At 43.3% G+C, this 17,562-nt stretch overlaps 1 protein-coding gene across 6 annotated transcripts in view; it reads right to left on the bottom strand.

Moving 5' to 3' along the window:
- Positions 1 to 1,720: 1,720 nt before the first annotated feature.
- The window catches only part of BEND7 (BEN domain containing 7), a 46,578-nt gene continuing 30,736 nt past the window's right edge, over positions 1,721 to 17,562 (bottom strand). For 2 of the 6 annotated variants that reach the window (XM_027679521.1, XM_027679517.1), the window contains 3 exons: positions 16,358 to 16,477; positions 8,388 to 8,438; positions 1,721 to 2,837 (listed from right to left, as the gene is read on the bottom strand). In XM_027679521.1, the coding sequence (XP_027535322.1) occupies positions 2,719 to 2,837; positions 8,388 to 8,438; positions 16,358 to 16,477 (290 nt within the window). In that variant the 3' untranslated portion in view covers positions 1,721 to 2,718. Of the gene's footprint in view, positions 2,838 to 3,336; positions 3,635 to 6,957; positions 7,036 to 8,387; positions 8,439 to 16,357; positions 16,478 to 17,562 lie in introns of those variants that run through there. The other 4 variants (XM_027679520.1, XM_027679518.1, XM_027679519.1 and 1 more) reach the window with 4 other exon arrangements.

The raw sequence follows: 17,562 nt of genomic DNA, 5'->3' as shown, positions 1-17,562 counted from the left end.
TGAGAAGCGGCTGAGGGAGCTGGGGGTGTTTAGGCTGGAGAAAAGGAGGCTCAGGGAGGACCTTGTCACTCTCTAAAACTCCCTGAAAGGAGGATGTAGCTAGATGGGGGTCAGTCTCTTCTCCATACTAACAACCAACAGGACAAGAGGAAATGGCACCAGGGGAGGTTTGGATTGGATATTACAGAAGAATTTCTTCCCTGAAAGGGTTGTCAAGCACTGGCACAGGCTGCCCAGGAAAGTGGAGGAGATACTATCCCTGGAGGTATTTACAAGACGTGTAGATGTGGCACTCGGGGACATGGTTTAGTGGTGGGCTTGGCAGTGCTGGTTTAGTGGCTGGAACTGATCTTAAGGGTCTTTTTTTAATCTAAAGGATTCCATGATTATATGATTGGGGATGGATGGATAAATGGATATAAAACTGGACATGACCCAGCAACGTGGAATCACAACCCAGAAATCCAGCTGTATCCCAGGCTGCATCACACCAAGTGTGGCCAGCAGTTTGAGGGAGGTGTCTGCCCCTCTAATGGGCTCTGATGAGACCCCATCTAAAATGCTGTATCCAACTCTGGGGTTCCCAGTATAAGACAGATATGAAACCGATGGAGCAGGTCCAGAGGAGGCCACAAAGATAATCAGAGAGCTGTAGCACCTCTCCTGTGGAGACAGGCTGAGAGAGTCGGGGTTTTTCAGCCTGGAGAAGAAAAGGCTCTGGGGAGACGTTATAGGGGCTTTTCAATACTTAAAGTGAGGTCATAAAAAAGATGGAGAAGGACTTTTTACTGGGGCCTGTAGTGACAGGACAAGGGACAACAGTTTTAAAGGAAAAGACAGTAGGTTTAGATTAGATATTAGAAAGAAATTCTTCACTGTGAGGGTGGTGAAGCACTGGCACAGGTTGCCCAGAGAAGCTGTGAATGTCCCATCCCTGGAAGTGTTCAAGAGCAGGTTGGATGGAGCTTTGGGAAACTTGGTCTAGTGCAAGATGTCCCCGCCCATGGCAGCGGGGTTGGAACTTTAAAGGTCCCTTCCAACCCAAACCACCCTGTGATCTATGGTTTACATGCTCTTTCCACACTCCTCAGTGGAGGGCCTGCACTAACTCGTGCCATGCCACATGGATGCAACACAAGCACCCAGCTCCAGCTGATCCGTGCAGCCACAAAAATGTTAAGGAAACTCTCTCCGGACTTTTTACCAGCAGTGTTTCCCTAGCACTCCTTATATAAAGCCAAAAAGGTGTGGCGAGCCACTCTTTCACTCCACTGGCTCCTTGTAATCAACGGAAGATTACCAGGAACGTGTTTTTGCAGGAAATATTTTCTAAGGCTAAACAACATTTGATGAGGGTGTGATAATGAATTACCAAGCATATATCTTTGCCGCTACTCCAAATTATGAGTGTTGGTTTGTCCTTCCCTTGTGTTGTTTCCATAGAAGCAGAGCTTAACCTTTTAAGTGCAGATTACAAAGGCACCTAATTCAAGCAAAATTAGACTTCAAGCATATCAGCACTTAATACTCAAGAGTTATTATGTGATTGGATATAGATGTTGTTGTGATTGGCAGGGAGCATGGTTTCCGGCTGAGCCAGTTGGAAAAACAGCACTGTGGTGGAAACTTTTAAGGTTTTCCTAGACTTTTCCCTGTGTAGTCCACTAATTGCCAGATAATTCCTCTAAAATATGTGAATCCAGCACAGAACACAGGAACGCACGTGCAATTAAAGTTATTTATTGTAGGTTTTCTTTTCTGAACTGACAAAGAGGATTTCCCAGAGATCGGCAACACGACACAATGTTATACACCATTTCACAACTAGTCCCTTGTCGCTTTATTAAGAACATAGTAATTTAAAAATATCTAAATATTTACATATTAATAAAACATATATACAGAAGATTGAGACATTTTTACCTAAATATGGAATGATTTTTTTTCTTCTCTCTAATAAACCCTATAAAAAGATTTCTGAAGAAAGTCTGAACAGTAGTCACAGTAAGTAAACACAAATGCAATCTTCCAAATTTACAAAATGCTGATTTCCTTGCTGAAGGGTTACGATACGGACACGACGGACTGGAGCCCCCTGCCCAGTGCAGGCAACTCCAAGCCATGAAGGAAGGAAAGACTCAAAATTTAAGGTTTGCAGTGCACATTCAATCTATTCCACAGTTTCAGAGAGAATATGGTCATTCCTAAAAGTCCATGGAAGGTGGCTGGGAAAGGGCTGGGAGCCTGGTTTCTCAGGTGCCAAGAGAACAAACCGTTCCCGTTGGCTTCAGTGTTATTTGTGGGTATTCTACGACATCTGAGAAACGAGCTTTAGGGTTGTTAAAAAAAAAGATTAAGTATTTTAAAACCATCCCACTTTGTAATAGCACTTCTGTTGAGACACTCAAAAGGCCAAATAGTTTCCAAAAAAACAAATGTACCTAAGATACACACAGGGAAAGGAAACACAATGGTAAAGGCTCTAGGACGCTGTCCCTCGAATTCCACCAAACATGCTCAAACTACCTGGTGATTGACAGGTTTTGCAGGTAAGACCTTCTAGATTTTTTCCCAACATTTTTAAAGTGAATTTAGTGCTGATGAAAGGTGCAGAAGTGAAGGTTCACATGGAGGGCTGTGTACAGTTTAACCTCAGCCCTGACCTGAAAGGACCGACCCTTTCCACGTCTAAGAGGGTAGTGCAATTTCTTGATCGATTCACTCAGCTGCTGAGATATCAACACAGTGCCAGTCAAAAGGTGACTTTTTTTTCAAAAACAGGTGAATATTGTCGCCAAGGGCAGTGGCTGAAAAATCACAGTGAGCAGACCCTCTTCCTGGAAATTGAAAAATTAATACATTTTGAGATTGAGGTGGTAGGGCAAGCTGGGGGGAACAATGAGGCGAGAATGACCACCTCCAGCAATCTGCTCTACAAAGATGCTCGAGAGCCACTGCACAAGGACCATGTAGGGGAAATGGAGGAATAGCTTCTCCTTGCTGTAACTAGGAGAGTGCTGGGAGGAATCCGGCTTTATTTCCACCTAAATCCAGCAAGGACTTTTTAATCACAGCTGTGTATGACTGGTCATTGGTACTGCAGCAGCCAGGAAAGGAAAAGTGGGTCTGCAGAAGCAAAGAGCTTCGGCAAATCAAGTGCTCAACGAGCCCCCAGGGTTCAGGATGGAGAGAGATGCTACCCTGGTCCCTGGGGACAGGAAGAGTCACCACTTCTGCGTAGCTTAAGATGAAACACTGCTGGCAAGCATACAATCACGTGGAAAAATACAATCATGGAGGAAAAACAAAGGCAAGAGAATGACTTCAGAGTGGATACCCCGCTAATTCAGTAATGCATTGGATATGGAGGGAAATCACCTTTAATTAAGATGAAGAACAGTGAAGCAATCTGGCGGTTTTACACGGAAAATGCATGGAAACAACACAAACTTGTAAGGAAAACTGTATGGATGTCCATGTCCTCCAGTACGCTGAAGTTCTCACGCCGAGCTTGCGAGAATGTTATTGACAGGAGAGGGTGTTTCTATCCGCTAAGAACACTGATGTGAAATTCAAACTGAAAAATCTGGGTTTGCATCTAACAGATGATCTGTTGTGGTGTCAAAAAGGTTACCTGGAGGGAGAAAGAGATTGAAGAAATAAGTTAAACACCCAGGGGTAAATAAAAATTTAACATATCAGTAATTTGCAACAAAAAAAATGATATTTTAGAATTATGGAAATTACGTATTTGAGTTTTAACTTTAATTTTGTGATAGGATTGAACTGCTGGTGTGCACACAGGCAGCAGCTGCTGAGTTCCATTTAGAGTAGAGCTCAATTGGCTAAAGAAAAGCAAATTAAATAGATTTTTTTGAATACAAAATTTGCCAGCGAAGTTTTTCACACAACACACAGTGCAGCCCATTTCAGTGCTGCACTAGGCTCTGGCACAAACTGCACTGTGATGCTCACCCCTTTGAAGTTACGGTTCTGAAGAAGTGAAAAAAGCACCACATGAATTTTAAACCTGGAGTACGTACTTCGAGATCTTATTTGGAAAAAAAAACCCCAAACACTCCACAGCAGTTTAAATGCATATGGGAGAATACATACCTATATACTTTTTTTTATATATATATATATATAAAAGGTGCACAGTATGATTATATCCCATCTTTTTTAAAGCACTTTAAGAATATGCTTTTTCTAAACAGAACAATGAAAAGATGGACAGAAGAATTATGACGAGAGCGCTAAGAACACAGGGCAAATAGAAGACAGACATCAATCAGCCTGAGAGGCAAATACACCCCAATGAAAAGCGAAGACTCATACAATCACACATTGAAAGGATAAAGATTTATATTACAATAAAGGATTTATATTTAAGGTTTCAAAAAGGGTTTTTCTTTTTTTTTCCCCCAAGTTTCGTTTTCTTGATATTGTATTTCAAGAGAAAAGGAGACAACCTGTATAGAATTGGATTGTTGCTGTTTTCTTATCATCTCTTTCTTTACCAAGAGATTGCTCTCATCTTTTCACAAAGCTGTATCACCCCTAGACCTGAGGATTGGGATGTTAGTGTTTCAGCTTCCTTTAGGGATATCAAAATTCTTTCTCATCTTGAAATTAACCCCAGCGTGGAGAAACTACACAAACTCTCAGCACAGCTGTGGTCCAAGGAGGGCTCCCTCACGGTTCTATATCTGCCTATATCTTTCAAATCAAATTTTTGAGATAAGGATTCAAGAAAAGGGTGTTGCAGCTGGCTTACATTTGTTTGCACATGCAGAACTTATGGGTTATGCCTTCCTTTTCAAATACAAAATTCAGACCCTTCACAGAAACTGTAGACCAAAATAAGATGAGCCTTTTTGCAATACTAAATTAGACAGAAAGATTCTAAAAGCTGCCACATTGTCATCCTGATAAAGATCTATCTCACACCTTCCAGATATCCTGTATCACTGGGAAACTACTCACTCTTTCCATTTAGCCTGCAGTAATTACCCCTGGAGCTGTCTGATCTGTCTCAGCTCAGGTCTGTACACAGCCTTCAGCTTTTGGTAGGTGCAAAAGCTGGAACTCTGCAAGACCTGAGCTTTGATAACATTTGTTACAGAAAATTCTTCTAGTATTTTCTTGAGATTTATTTGTCAAAGGACCAAAGTTCCCAGCAAGTTTAACTGCCACAGTTCTTGCAATTTACTTTAAACATCCTTCAATCAACAGCCTTTAAAGCCAAGGCCCTCTTAGTGTGGAGGGTGATTTTACAATGGGAGCATCATTTCTGCTCAGAAGTGCTAAAATATAATTGGGAAAAAATGTCTTCCTCAGCTTTATGAGGATGTACCATCTCCATTTTCTACCAGGCTTTTGAGTTCCAAAAGAGAGTTCTGAAAACAAAACACCCCCTGATCTCCTCAAAGCCCAGGACTTCGCTAATTGTGGGCACAGAGGGAGCTGGTTCAAACCAGGCTGTGTGCACTTGCACCAATGAACTGCACTCGGAGCCCAGTCCTGCCTGCACCAAAGGACAGGCACCTCCAAATACGACTGGAGCTGACCTGACCTTCCCTTTGGAAGCAGTCCTCTTCCCACCAATAACAAAGAGAGCTGAGAGCAACCACACCTCTCCCTGAGGTGTCTCAAATGAAGTCTCAGCCAGAGGCTGTGATCCAAAACTGTGTTGATTGAGGCATTTCAGCATTGCTATTCCACATATATCCAGACCTTCTTCTTCGTGCCACCAATATCACAGGCAGGACTGACAGAGCAAGAAACGCAGATTTTTTCCATTTTTTTCCATCTGATTTTTTCCATTTTTTTTGGCATTAACATTTTCCATTGATTCAAATAATTCTCTCTAGGGTGCTTTTCCTTAACAAGTCTTTTCAGTTACAGAAGATCAAGACAGCAACCATTCACAGATAGCTTCTGTGCCCCATCTTTTCTCCCCATCCAGTCTCCTGCAAGATCCCGTCAAGCAATCCAATTCACTCTGGTTTTATTGTACCAACACACCAGGTTAACCACTGTTCACTGGATCACTTAGGTTGGAAATGACCCTCAAGATCATCAAGTCCAATCATTAACCCAGCAGTGCCAAGCCCACCAATAACCATGCACCCGAGTGCCACACCTACATGCCTTTTAAATCCCTCCAGGGTCAGTGACTCCACCGCTTCCCTGGGCACCCTGTTCCAATGCTGGAAAAACCCTTTCAGGGAAGAATTTTTTCCTGAGTCCATGATTTATCTGGCCCTTTGCCCATTACACCAGGCACTGTACAAACACACAGTCAGAGAGCCTTTTCGCTGAAAATTTTTCAAGCTAAACAGAGAAGACACCTGAATGAATTCTTCTTTAAAGAATCTGTCAGTAACACTTCTTTATAAAACCAGCTGTACCAAAACAGGGAAAGACCTCTGTAACAGTCATATCCCACCTCTTTTGCTACATTCCTTGATAGAAAGCATCTGTATTTTGATTCATAATAATTACTGTCATTATACTGTCTGTATATCACTTTAGATATTTTGCTTCCAACAACAGTATGATATGACAGGGGTATGTACTATAAAGAGGCACTTGCACACATATAATAATGGGTTTGAGTCAAACACTTGGGTTACAGCCTGTGAGCATCACTTCCCCCCCAGTGCAATCTGCAGTGTGGTTTATTTAGGCATTCTTCCATGGGTACTATGGAGTAGTACTCATCACAAATAAGTGTTCCAGCTCAGAAACTGCATGCATGAATGCTCAAAGGTGCACAAGCAAGCATACCACAATGGTGATCTGCTGTGGAGAGGAAAGGGTGACGCCTTCTCTACCATAACCCTCTCAGCACCCTCATTTCCACCCCTCATGTGCGACACAAGTAGTAACTACAGAAGCCGCGCTCAAAGAAACACGCAGCAAAACGCTACTTCTGCTCCTTAATGTGATTACCAGAGCGATGAAAAGATAACACTGCGTCGCATTAGCAACCTTTATGAGGGTCCTCTCGCAGCGGAATTGCTTCCCTCCCTGATAAAAGAAACGAACAGGATGTCACTTGGAAGAGACCTTTCAAGCCAGAGCTTCCTGCATCCATTCAGGAGCGCACCCTGAAATATTATTCAGCGGCTGGCCAGGAAAGCAGCGCGGCAGCTCCCAGGCAGCGCGTGCTCCCAGCCCCTGCTGGGGCCATGCCAGAACCAGACTAAAGCTGCTTGTCCTCCCAACTGCTCCGCTGGTCCTACTCCTTAGTAACTGCACGTGCTCCGACAGTGCTCCACGGCTGGCAGCTGCTGCTCCTGCACACAGCCACGGTGTGTGAGAGCTCCTTCTCCAGCCCTCAGGCAATTAGGGATTAGGGAGCCCTTGCACAAGAGACAGATGCTGTGATGGTTACTGGTGGGTCTGCTGTCCTCCCCACAGCTGTCAGGTACTGTGCCATGTGCTCAGCAACCCAGTTATCAGCCCTGTCCTGCTCCTCACAGCAATGGAATCGCTGATCTCCAACCACTCTTCATTGTTGCACCTTAGAAATAACATAAAACCACAGTATAATCCATGACCCTATTTGTCTGCTTAAGACCCTCCCTCCTTTTAATTTGGCTTTGGGGATAAGGGGCATCATCTTGGTGAAATTACAGGGAAATGACTCTGAAATGCAGGGAAATGACCATCTCCCCAGACTCTGGCCCCACTGCATTTTCAGAGGATGGCAGCTCAGCTCCTGCCATCAGGGCACCTATAGATGGGACTGACTTTTAATGAGAGAGTGCTTCAAATTTCAGTCTTGGCCTGTCTTGATTTCAACACCAAATGCAACAGCGTACAAATATGTCATTCCCAGTCCACACAGCTGCAGAGCCAAACTGCTGTTTAGCAACTGTCAAGCTTTTAAGGCAGGGTGGCTGCACTTCCAAGAATAAGTAAACCAACACTTAACTGGCATATAAATATCTCTGCAATCCTTCTGTGAGTCCAAGATATTATTGCTAATAACTTGGACAACCGAACAGATGCTGAACACATTACAAATTATTGTGTTTGTCCCCACTGATAACTCTGTTAAGAAGTAAAAAGTTCTCCCAGAAATATCAGGGATGAGCACAAGTCCCTATCTGGCATAAGAAGGGTAACTTACTGGCCTTATTAGCTTAGCTGCTCCCATGCACCTTGAGGTTTTATGAATATGAAATTGAGGGGAAAATGTTAAGATTCTGATGCATTTGTTTTTTAATACAGGCCACTCAAAACTTTAGATAGGAGAGTCCTGTGTGCAATTACCCAGCTGTACACGGCAAGCCAGGATTACTGAAAACTGCTTCTGTGCCATAAATAAACAAACATACGTACTGGAGGCTGATAAAAATTTTAATGCATTTTACCTGTTTGTAGTAGAGAAATGTCCGGCTTCTCATCACAGTCAGTTGCCTCTGCTGATTACAAATATAAACAAGAAATCTCATTACTTTCACTGAATAGGGGAATGCGATTAAAAAGCTACAGACTGTAGAGTGATTTTGCATTTTCTATCTATTTTCCTCAGCTGCAATTTGTAAGCACTCAGTTAAAAACTCACCGCTTGGAGGAAAAGGTCATATAATAAAAATGCAAACTCAGAAGAGGGAGGTGGGTATTAAGAAGCAGTTTTGCCAGCAATGGGATGGAGCAACACTTGCTCTTTTTAAGGTTTCAGGGTATCTGTATGATAAAAGGAGTTGCGATCGTTTGATAAAGTCACAAGAAAAACTCCCAGCGGTACCTTGGAGGAAAAGCCTGCCAGGCTGGAACTCCACCCTCCGACAGCTGCCGTCACCCCATGCCTGCAGGGAAAGGCTGAACACCCCCATTTCTGTACCCAGACTTCCTGCGGTCACAAGCAGGCTCATTTTGCAGGGGCCAGATTTACTAGGGCAAAATGTCTTCAAAGATACAGGTGGGTGCCCAGAGTAATTAAAAGAGGCACGTAACCATGCAGGCAATTACTGTGTATGTACACACGCGTGCTTTCAACCCACAGCTTATGCAAGACCATTTGACTTAATTTGGCCCACGGTGAAGGAAGGCTAAAAGCCTAATTTGTTCATCTCCCATTTGCCAGAGGCCAAGGGTATGCATAAAGATAGCTCATTGCGCTCAGCAGATGTGCAGGGACTTGTCAGGCTGTAGTACCAGGACGGTGCATGTGAACTCTGAGTAAGTCATAGGTGTGTAACAGGAAATTGGTGCCTAACCTACACAAGCCCTACCTGAAATCCTATTACCTTTGTCTTTTGCACTGCAGCATGATATTTAAGGCCTTTATAGCACAGCGAGATCTTCAGCAAACTAGGTGAGGTCATTAAGGACAAGCCCATTATTACTGAATCATAGAATGGTTTGGGTTGGAAGAGACCTTAAAGGTCACCCAGTTCAACCCCTCTGCAATGAGCAGGGGCAGCTTGAAGTAGATCAGGTTGCTCAGAGCCCTCTCCAACCTGAACTCTAATGTTTCCAGGCATGGCACATCTCTCATCTCTCTAGGCAACCTGCTCCAGTGCCTTACCACCCTCACTGTAAAATCTTCTTCCTCATGCCTAATCTAAATCAATCCTCTTTTAGTTTAAACTTATCAATTACACTGCATATGGTCAGTGTGGTGGATACACATCTACTCACATCCATTTCACTGCACAATATCCATAGGGATCAAATCTGACCAAGGCTCCAGATGTCCTGACCAACTCAATTCAGCTCCCACTTGAAACTAAGATAAGTGTCCTGGTCATTTTTACCATGGTTCTGCACATGAGGATGTTGAGTTGTTGCCTTTATGATGACATTGTAAGAACTAATCCAGATCCTAATCTACACCAGTTTCCTAATGTAATCCACCAACCCCTGGCAATCCATTCCTGGACCAAGAGGCTGTGTCTCCCATGTGCCTGGATGTCAGTTTACTTTTTAGTTACATGGTCTTTACTCAGTTCTGCAAAATTAATTAACTAAAGAAAACACAAACAAACTAGGAACTCTAGTATTAAGCAGCTTTCCTCCCACAGAAGGAGGTTTAAATGCATGGCACAGACCTGCAAGTGACTCCATGCCTTGAATTGATACTGTTTTCTGCTTTTTGTGAGAAGGTGGCACACTGGGTAGAAACAAATTCAGTACAGCTCCCTGTGAAAACGCTGAATTTTGGAAGGGATGGGTGGCTCACTAAATGGGAAGAGCTGGTTTGAATCTGGACCAGACTCTCAGTGATGGAAGGACTGGATGTGCAAGGGAGGAGACAGCACGGTGCAACAAGCAGCTGAGAATCAGCCAGCAGCATATACACACCTTAAAAAATCTTGAGTGTCAGTCTGAGGCCAACTTCTAGCTATGTTGTGAAGAACTACCTGATTCTGTGGCACAGCAACTCAACATGCAAGAGACAAAGCTGTATCTGGCCCCTTGGGTTGAAAGGACCTAAGCTATGAAAATGGGGGAAGCTGGATCTGAGTGCTGGCAATGGACTGGAAAGCCTTCCCTCTATGAATATCAGGGTTGGTGCCAACAAAGGCTGCCCACTCAAGTGACAGCTCTTCTGGAAATCTCTGCAGCGACACTTGAGGTAGGTCTAGAGATGTGGTCACCTTTCTGCCTGACTGCTCTTACACCTGGCTAACACTGAACTCAGAGGAAGGCAGTAATACAGAAGGAAACAAATGGGAGTGAGGAACTACCTCGCTTTCAGAAGATAAAGACTCGAGTCTCCAACTCTGCAGAACCAGAAGCTACCTGGCCATTTTAATCTGGCATCTGATAGATGAGGTTCAACTCTCCATCAATTGTTCCAGTCTAGTTCCTCATGCCAGGACAAATGTTTATACAGTCACCAAGACCAGATCCAGTTAAAAACTGACAACATGGCCACAGGAATGCCTGTGCCAGAGCCAGAAAGGGAGTGGGAGCACAGCAGATGCCCAGGGAGCTACTCACTCTTCTCAGCAGCTGCCAGAATTTGTTTTATCAAACTGGATGTGAAACTGCAGCTCCAGGTGAAGTACGACACAAAGGAATGACAAACACCTTGACCTCCAAACATGGATATAAAACACCAGCTTCTCACATGTCATTCCAAGCAGGAAAGAAGGTTTGCCTTTGACAACCGCACCCACAGACTGTCAGCCAAACCTCACTTGTCTTGAGCCAGCTTGCAAGACAAGGCAAGCAGGAATAGATCCTACTGTGGGAATTCAGAGCCTCTTGTCTGTCCTTTGCTTAGACAGAGTTCAGTAGCTCTTGCAAAACCACCCTGGTAGTTGTTTCCTTAGACTCCCCCCAAACTGTGTAGCTTCTGACGCACATGTTTGCCTGTTAAGTGTATACTTGCTGCTTTGCTCCTTGGACAGACGTACATGTGTGCCCAGGGCTGGGGAGCTGAATACAGCAGTTACTCATTTTAATATAGCTGTTTTAATCTAAAATACTGGCCATAAACACACTGTACCACGTTGGACTTCATCCTACATCTTTCCTTGGCCCTGTGTATTGCTGATCTCTTGCAGCATGTAGATATTGTATCAAAAGCACAAACCAGGGAATCAGAAGAGAAATAGAAAGGAAAAAACCCCCAAGCTCATGCAAAACAATGGAAGCAGCAGTTTGAACAAGGACATGGGAGAAAAGGCATATTTCCAGGAAAAAAGTAAACTCTTTTTTTCCCCTTCTTTCCCACTATTTTACACTGCAACAAGGTGCTAATTTTAAACAACAATTCAAGAATGAAGCGCCACAGCATGTAATTTATTCAAATTAATACTGTCTGAAAATTTTCAGCATGTTTTCTAACATTGCCATATTTTCCTTGAAGGAGTAGGGCAATCCAAAGTTTCCAGGTAATGCACAAGGTAATCACTTTGCATGAACAGCTCCTACCCTGTGTAACTTCGGCAGTATTAGAATAAAATCATAGAATATCCTGAGTTGGAAGGGGCCCACAAGGACCGTCCAAGTCCAACTCCTGGGTCTGCACAGGACAGCCCCAAGAATCCCACCATGTGATTATTTACATATTGTTATTACATATTACCCACACAGTATCAGCTTTCCTGTCTCACCATGGACAGCCGCTATGGAATAAAGGCTCGTGGGCTCTTCAAAACATAAAAAGGGGGGAAGAACTTACTGTGGCAGATGTGTGGCCCCTGACCTGCTGCTTATTAATGGATGGAGAGTTTAGTAATGAAAAAGCTGGAATGCTGTGTCTGGCACAGAAGTGACAGGAACAGCCAGTCAGTTCCTTCTGATTTCACCCGTTTTAAAATCCCTCTTAAAAGGCACTCTGCATTATAATTCATGCTGCTTTAGAGAGGAAACCTGTCCGCCTGCCTCGTCCTTTGACTTCTTCCTTTCCAGGGCCATTTTGCATCCCATCCCATCCACCGAAACGGTTCAGCTCCTCTCCTGGGAGAAGACAGACCTGGCACTATGAAGCACAGTGCACTGTGCTGTTGGCATGACGTGGGACCAGTAGTCAAGGCTGCAGAATATTTTCATACTCTTTAATTTTAATTATAACATCTGCTTGTAACATTAACCTCACAGTCTCTTCTCCCCTTTGTGACAGCCAACTTGTGAAATTTTGAAAAGACTGAACAAGGCCAATAAAAATTTAATGGCAGTGACAGCTTTATTCTCAGATCTAACAAATAAAAAAAACTCTACCCAAGTCTCAGATCTCAGGCAATAATCTAAAAGAACTAAGAAAAAGCCAAAGCAAAATAAATAAATTAAAAAAAAGAGAATTTCCAGCTATGAAAAATATTGTCACTGATTCAGAACTTAAATGAATTTTTATTTGGCTTAGGATAACAACCTTTCAAAATCTACACAGGGGAACTATTTTCTAGAAAGTAGAATTTTTAAGTGTTTTTTTTTTTTTGATTAGGTTTCCAAGTAGGGAGCTTTTTCAGTCCCTAATTCTAGGAGATGAGCCAAACATGATAAATAAGGTTGAAGTTGGGCAGCATCTATGATCCAGTGATCATGATTTCATTTAATTTGGAAACACTCATGGGAGTACACCCTATAGAAAGGGGTATGAAAAGCAGATCTACCCCATTCATTTGCTAGGATTCTCTGAAATTATTAATATCCTTGAAAGCTAGAGCAGGATTTACGTTTTCAGACTGAAATAATGTTTCACAGGATAAAGTGGACAGGTCTGCTCATGAATGCAGTGTCTTACTGCCTGGTTTGAAATGAAAAAGTAATCAGAGGATGTAGTGAATGGCTCAGGGGAAGGCAAGTAGGATGGAAAGCCTGCCCCTCCTCTCTTAAATACGTCTGCTGTTAAAATTTAGCTCAACATAGTGCTGACTAAAAAGTTGTCTTGTCGCTTCTGTAAAATAAATGGATCATCTTAAGCTTTCTCCATATAAAGCCTGTGTGTTATGACAAATCAGGAACTGATATAGATAAATAAGTGAGATCAGGCAGCAGGGAGACACACTGGCTCAGAAAGTCTTGGGTGAAGTTAGATTAATGCTGGCTCAGATCTGTTCTTTGGGCACCTTAGTCTATACCTACAGGTTCAGCTCATGTTTCAGTGAGCAAGCAGAGACAAAAGTGAAAGGGAATGATCTGTGAGTGTGGACATGAGGACACTCACTCAGGAAGGCTCAGCCCCTGCTCCACCAGCCGCAGGCAGCCTGGAAGAGTGATGAATCCCACATCCCAGTGGCTGCAATTCCCACAGTTTTAAGATTCTTAAAAGCTAAGTTTTGCAACATGGAGCCCTGGAACAGCTTCTCCCAGAAGGTCAAACCTCCCTCCATGCCTGCCCTCCCCTCCTGTTTTGGTCTCTGTAAGTTACACACAATTTTGGCATGATTTCACAATGAATAGTTAAATTGTGCTGTTTTACATCAGGATAAAGCTGCTGAGGGCTGAGAGATTAGGCCAGCAAACATTTCAACCAGTCCTATAGACCTCTCCAGGCTTCTGCTAACAGCCATCTGTGGACACAAAATAGGGGACTGGATGGATCTGTCGCCTCATCAGCACTAGATTACTCAAACCAGAAGCTCACAGTTGTAACATAAAAATACTAACAAATCTTACTTCAACAAGATGAGGACGTGACTGCAACCAGCTGTCTGCTCCTGCCTCTCTGCTCAGATCTAGTGTTTTGCTGTCACAAAGGCCTTGGAAACATCTCCTTTGCCTCAGTGCAAGGTCAGGTTGGGTTAGCTTAAGCCACCAGTGGAGGTGGCAGTGGACGGAAGGGTGCAGAGGGCCAAGTGGTGTGTTCAGTCACTTCTGCTACACTGAAATGAGCATGTCTCCCTGTGGCTGCAAGTCAGAGAGAAATCATGGCGCTTCAGGGATTGGCCAATAAACTAAACGACACAAAAAAAGAGCTTTTCTACCAATCTAGGGACTGTGTAGGTTTCTTTCAGCAAGTAAACCTGAGAGGCTGCTAGGTACATTGCTGCTCACTACTCATCCACATACAGGTGAACCAGTTACCTTCCCTTTGCAGGCAGAGACAGTGGAGCCTATCTGATTCTGTCACACTATACTCAGCTTCGCATATTTTCCTTCAGTCTTGCTAGTTTAGAGACAATATCCTCTGCTTAGATTCTCCCATCCTAAGCAAGGACCAGAAATGGAGGTGGCCCCATTTGAAAGGCAAAAGCTGAATGTCATTGTCATTTTAATTAACATCCTGCAGAGGCACAAGAAAAGCAAATAAAAAAGGATGAAAGAAAATAAAAATCAAAACAAAATTAGGTCAATCCTCTTTCCTGAGGGATCCTCTGCAGACAGCCCAAGGACCCTTTGCTTCCCACATCCTGCACTGCACCCTTCACCTTATTGAAGCCTGACATCCCACTTCCACCCTCCTGTCCTGGGGGTGACAGGCAGCCTTGGAAGGGGCAGAAAGCAATCCTGTTGTACAGCACCAGTAATCTGACACTGCCTTTAACAAGATTATCTTGTATCCCTCTGTCCTCCCTCCCCCAACACACACAAGAAACCCTTTTTAAGGCCAGTGCTGGTTTGCTTCTCTACTCAGGGAAGCTTATACTACTGAATAATCTGCACTTTTTTCCTCCCCCTGTGTTATTTCTGTCTCTGTGTGTTTCTCATTTTCCTCAGTCTTATGCTTTTCCCTCCTGGCATTAATAACGTTGTGGAGAATGATTTCAGATGCCAACCTAAGTGTGTGTTTCAGAGATGCAGCTTTGGACAGAAAACACTGGCTCTGTGAGACAGGGAGCTGGAGAGGACATTTCCTGTGGTCTCGCTCACCACGAGGGACCACGGGGTGAGCATCCCCTGTGGAGCCATCAGGTTTCCCACTCCATCAGCCCACAGAGGCTAACAGGCGCTTAATTGTGGTGATGGGCAGCAGGGAAGAGGGGAAAAGGCAGGCAGCTAAATACAGTAACAGTGAAGGACCGTGTTTAATGATGCTGGCACAAGTGACCTGCCTCAGACAACAGTGTCAGATGTGCCAAGGGAGAGATGGGTAAGAAATACAACCCTGAGACAGTTTTAGGGAAACAGCAGGATGAGGAAGAGTAAGCGAAGGCTTGTAGGAAGAAAGTCCTTTCTAGGATTGGAAGCATGAAGATGGAAAGGAGACTAGTTATGGTTTATAAGATAATTACATGTCTCTCAATCAGTGATATTGCTCTCCCAGAACTCTACTGGGGATTTTGAGACTGCACGTTGTTGTTCGTGGCTGGAGCTGAAAGCTTAGTGCTGAACTCCACTGAAGGCTGGTCCCAGCCCCAAGCATCCAGGTTATCCCAGCCCAAGTTGAGCAGCTTTGCTGCAAAAGCCTGCCTAGATTACCTGTTACTGCTGGCAAGCTGCCTCTCACGTATTGCAGAACCTTGCTGGCACAACCAGGGTGGGTGGGTGGGTGGTTTTTTTGCTATAGTGATGCTGATTCTTTCACAAGGAATGTGAGAAGACTCATCTATCCTTCCAGATACATAGTTTAGAGAAAAGGTCAGCTGGGTTATGTCTTAACATTGCAGTGAGTGGCTTGTCAGACCAAAAAAGATGGAATTATAAAACTTCTACTTGCAACCCTGGATGGATCAGCTAGTTTAGGACTCAGACTTCTGGGAAGAAGGGTTTGGGTGCTAATGGAAAGGAGTTAGAGAAAGATGCAAAGTTAACTTGTCTGCAAAGACAGCTCCTAAACTTGCTACCATACCAAACCTAAGGAAACACTCTACACAAAAACCTGCCGAAGTGTTAGAGGTCCAATTTTCATAAAGTGAACAAGTACAACACACTTCTGTGGATACTAAGGCTCTAAGCTTTTAATCTTACACTCACACGTTGTTCCTCATATTTTTATACATACCTGAGCCTCTTTTTAATCGTCTTCTTGCCAGTTTAATTTGATCCTGAAGAATCTGGACCCAGTCCCTAGGACCAGGAAGTTTATCCACATGGTTAGCAGTGCAGTATTTTTCTGTAAAGACTGAAATAAAAAGATACCACCTTTTTGAAATGTGCCAGCAGAAAGGAGAAATGGCAACTGGAGAAGATTGTAATCAATATATATCAAATTATTCACTTATCAAAAAGAATTTTAATGGCCAAATCTAGGACTGTGGGAATAAAGCCTAACCCAGCATTTCAAAAGTTCATAATTCAGAAGTCATTTGGGTGCATAAACGTCACAGTAATGCCATAGTTACTACATATAAAAGCCTGTCACAGAGAAACGTTCTACACCTGATGTCTTCATGAATTTCACACAAAATGATCACAGAAAAATAATAGTGAACTTTGAATTGAGTCTCAGGTGTGGCAGGCACTTGCAAATGCTGCCTTCCATATGGTACAGGTAGAGAGCTGAAGATCTGGTCATTTGGTGACCTCTTGGTCAGGTTCCTAAGGCTGCAGGCAAAGTGATGAAGGACTGAAGTCCTACCACTGTGGAAATCACGGTTCTTATATTGCCAAACCAGATATATCCTACAGGTTAAATTTCGTATTTTGTAAAAACGGTACAGAGAGGGTCAACATTATCTTTAAATCCATATTTACAGCAAACCTAACAATGTTATACCAAAAATACAACATTATAAAAGGAGTGAAACTGATGCAATTGATTTTCATCATGCAACTGAGAGGTGTGCAAAAAATAAACAAGAGCAGAAAGAGAAAAAATATTATTGCTGTTAGTATTGCTACTGTAGTCTTGGTCAGGGGTCTCAGAGCCCAGTGTCCAATTATGACTGGCAAACAAAGAGAGAAAACTGGTCCCAGCTCAAGGAATTTGTAATCCTTGAGAATAAATGTCACACAAATGGAATGGGGAAACATGCAGCAAAAAAAAGACAATTTCAGTATTTTTATACACATACTTTTGAAGCAGTGCCAGCTGCTAAGTATAAAGGAACCAAGAGCAATAACCCCCTGCAAACTCCTTCCATGTTAACAACTTCACAAAACCATGGCATGACAGGCATTATCAATACTTTCCTCTGTAGTCTGATCTGCAAGGGTGTCAGACCAACTCTGAGGGCTGCCTAGAGAAGTCAGTACATCCCCATGCAT

Source organism: Neopelma chrysocephalum, unplaced genomic scaffold, assembly GCF_003984885.1.
Source record: "Neopelma chrysocephalum unplaced genomic scaffold, ASM398488v2 Primary Assembly neopelma1_45, whole genome shotgun sequence".
NCBI classification, from domain to species: domain Eukaryota; kingdom Metazoa; phylum Chordata; class Aves; order Passeriformes; family Pipridae; genus Neopelma; species Neopelma chrysocephalum.
This window is presented reverse-complemented; position numbering and strand designations above follow the sequence as displayed.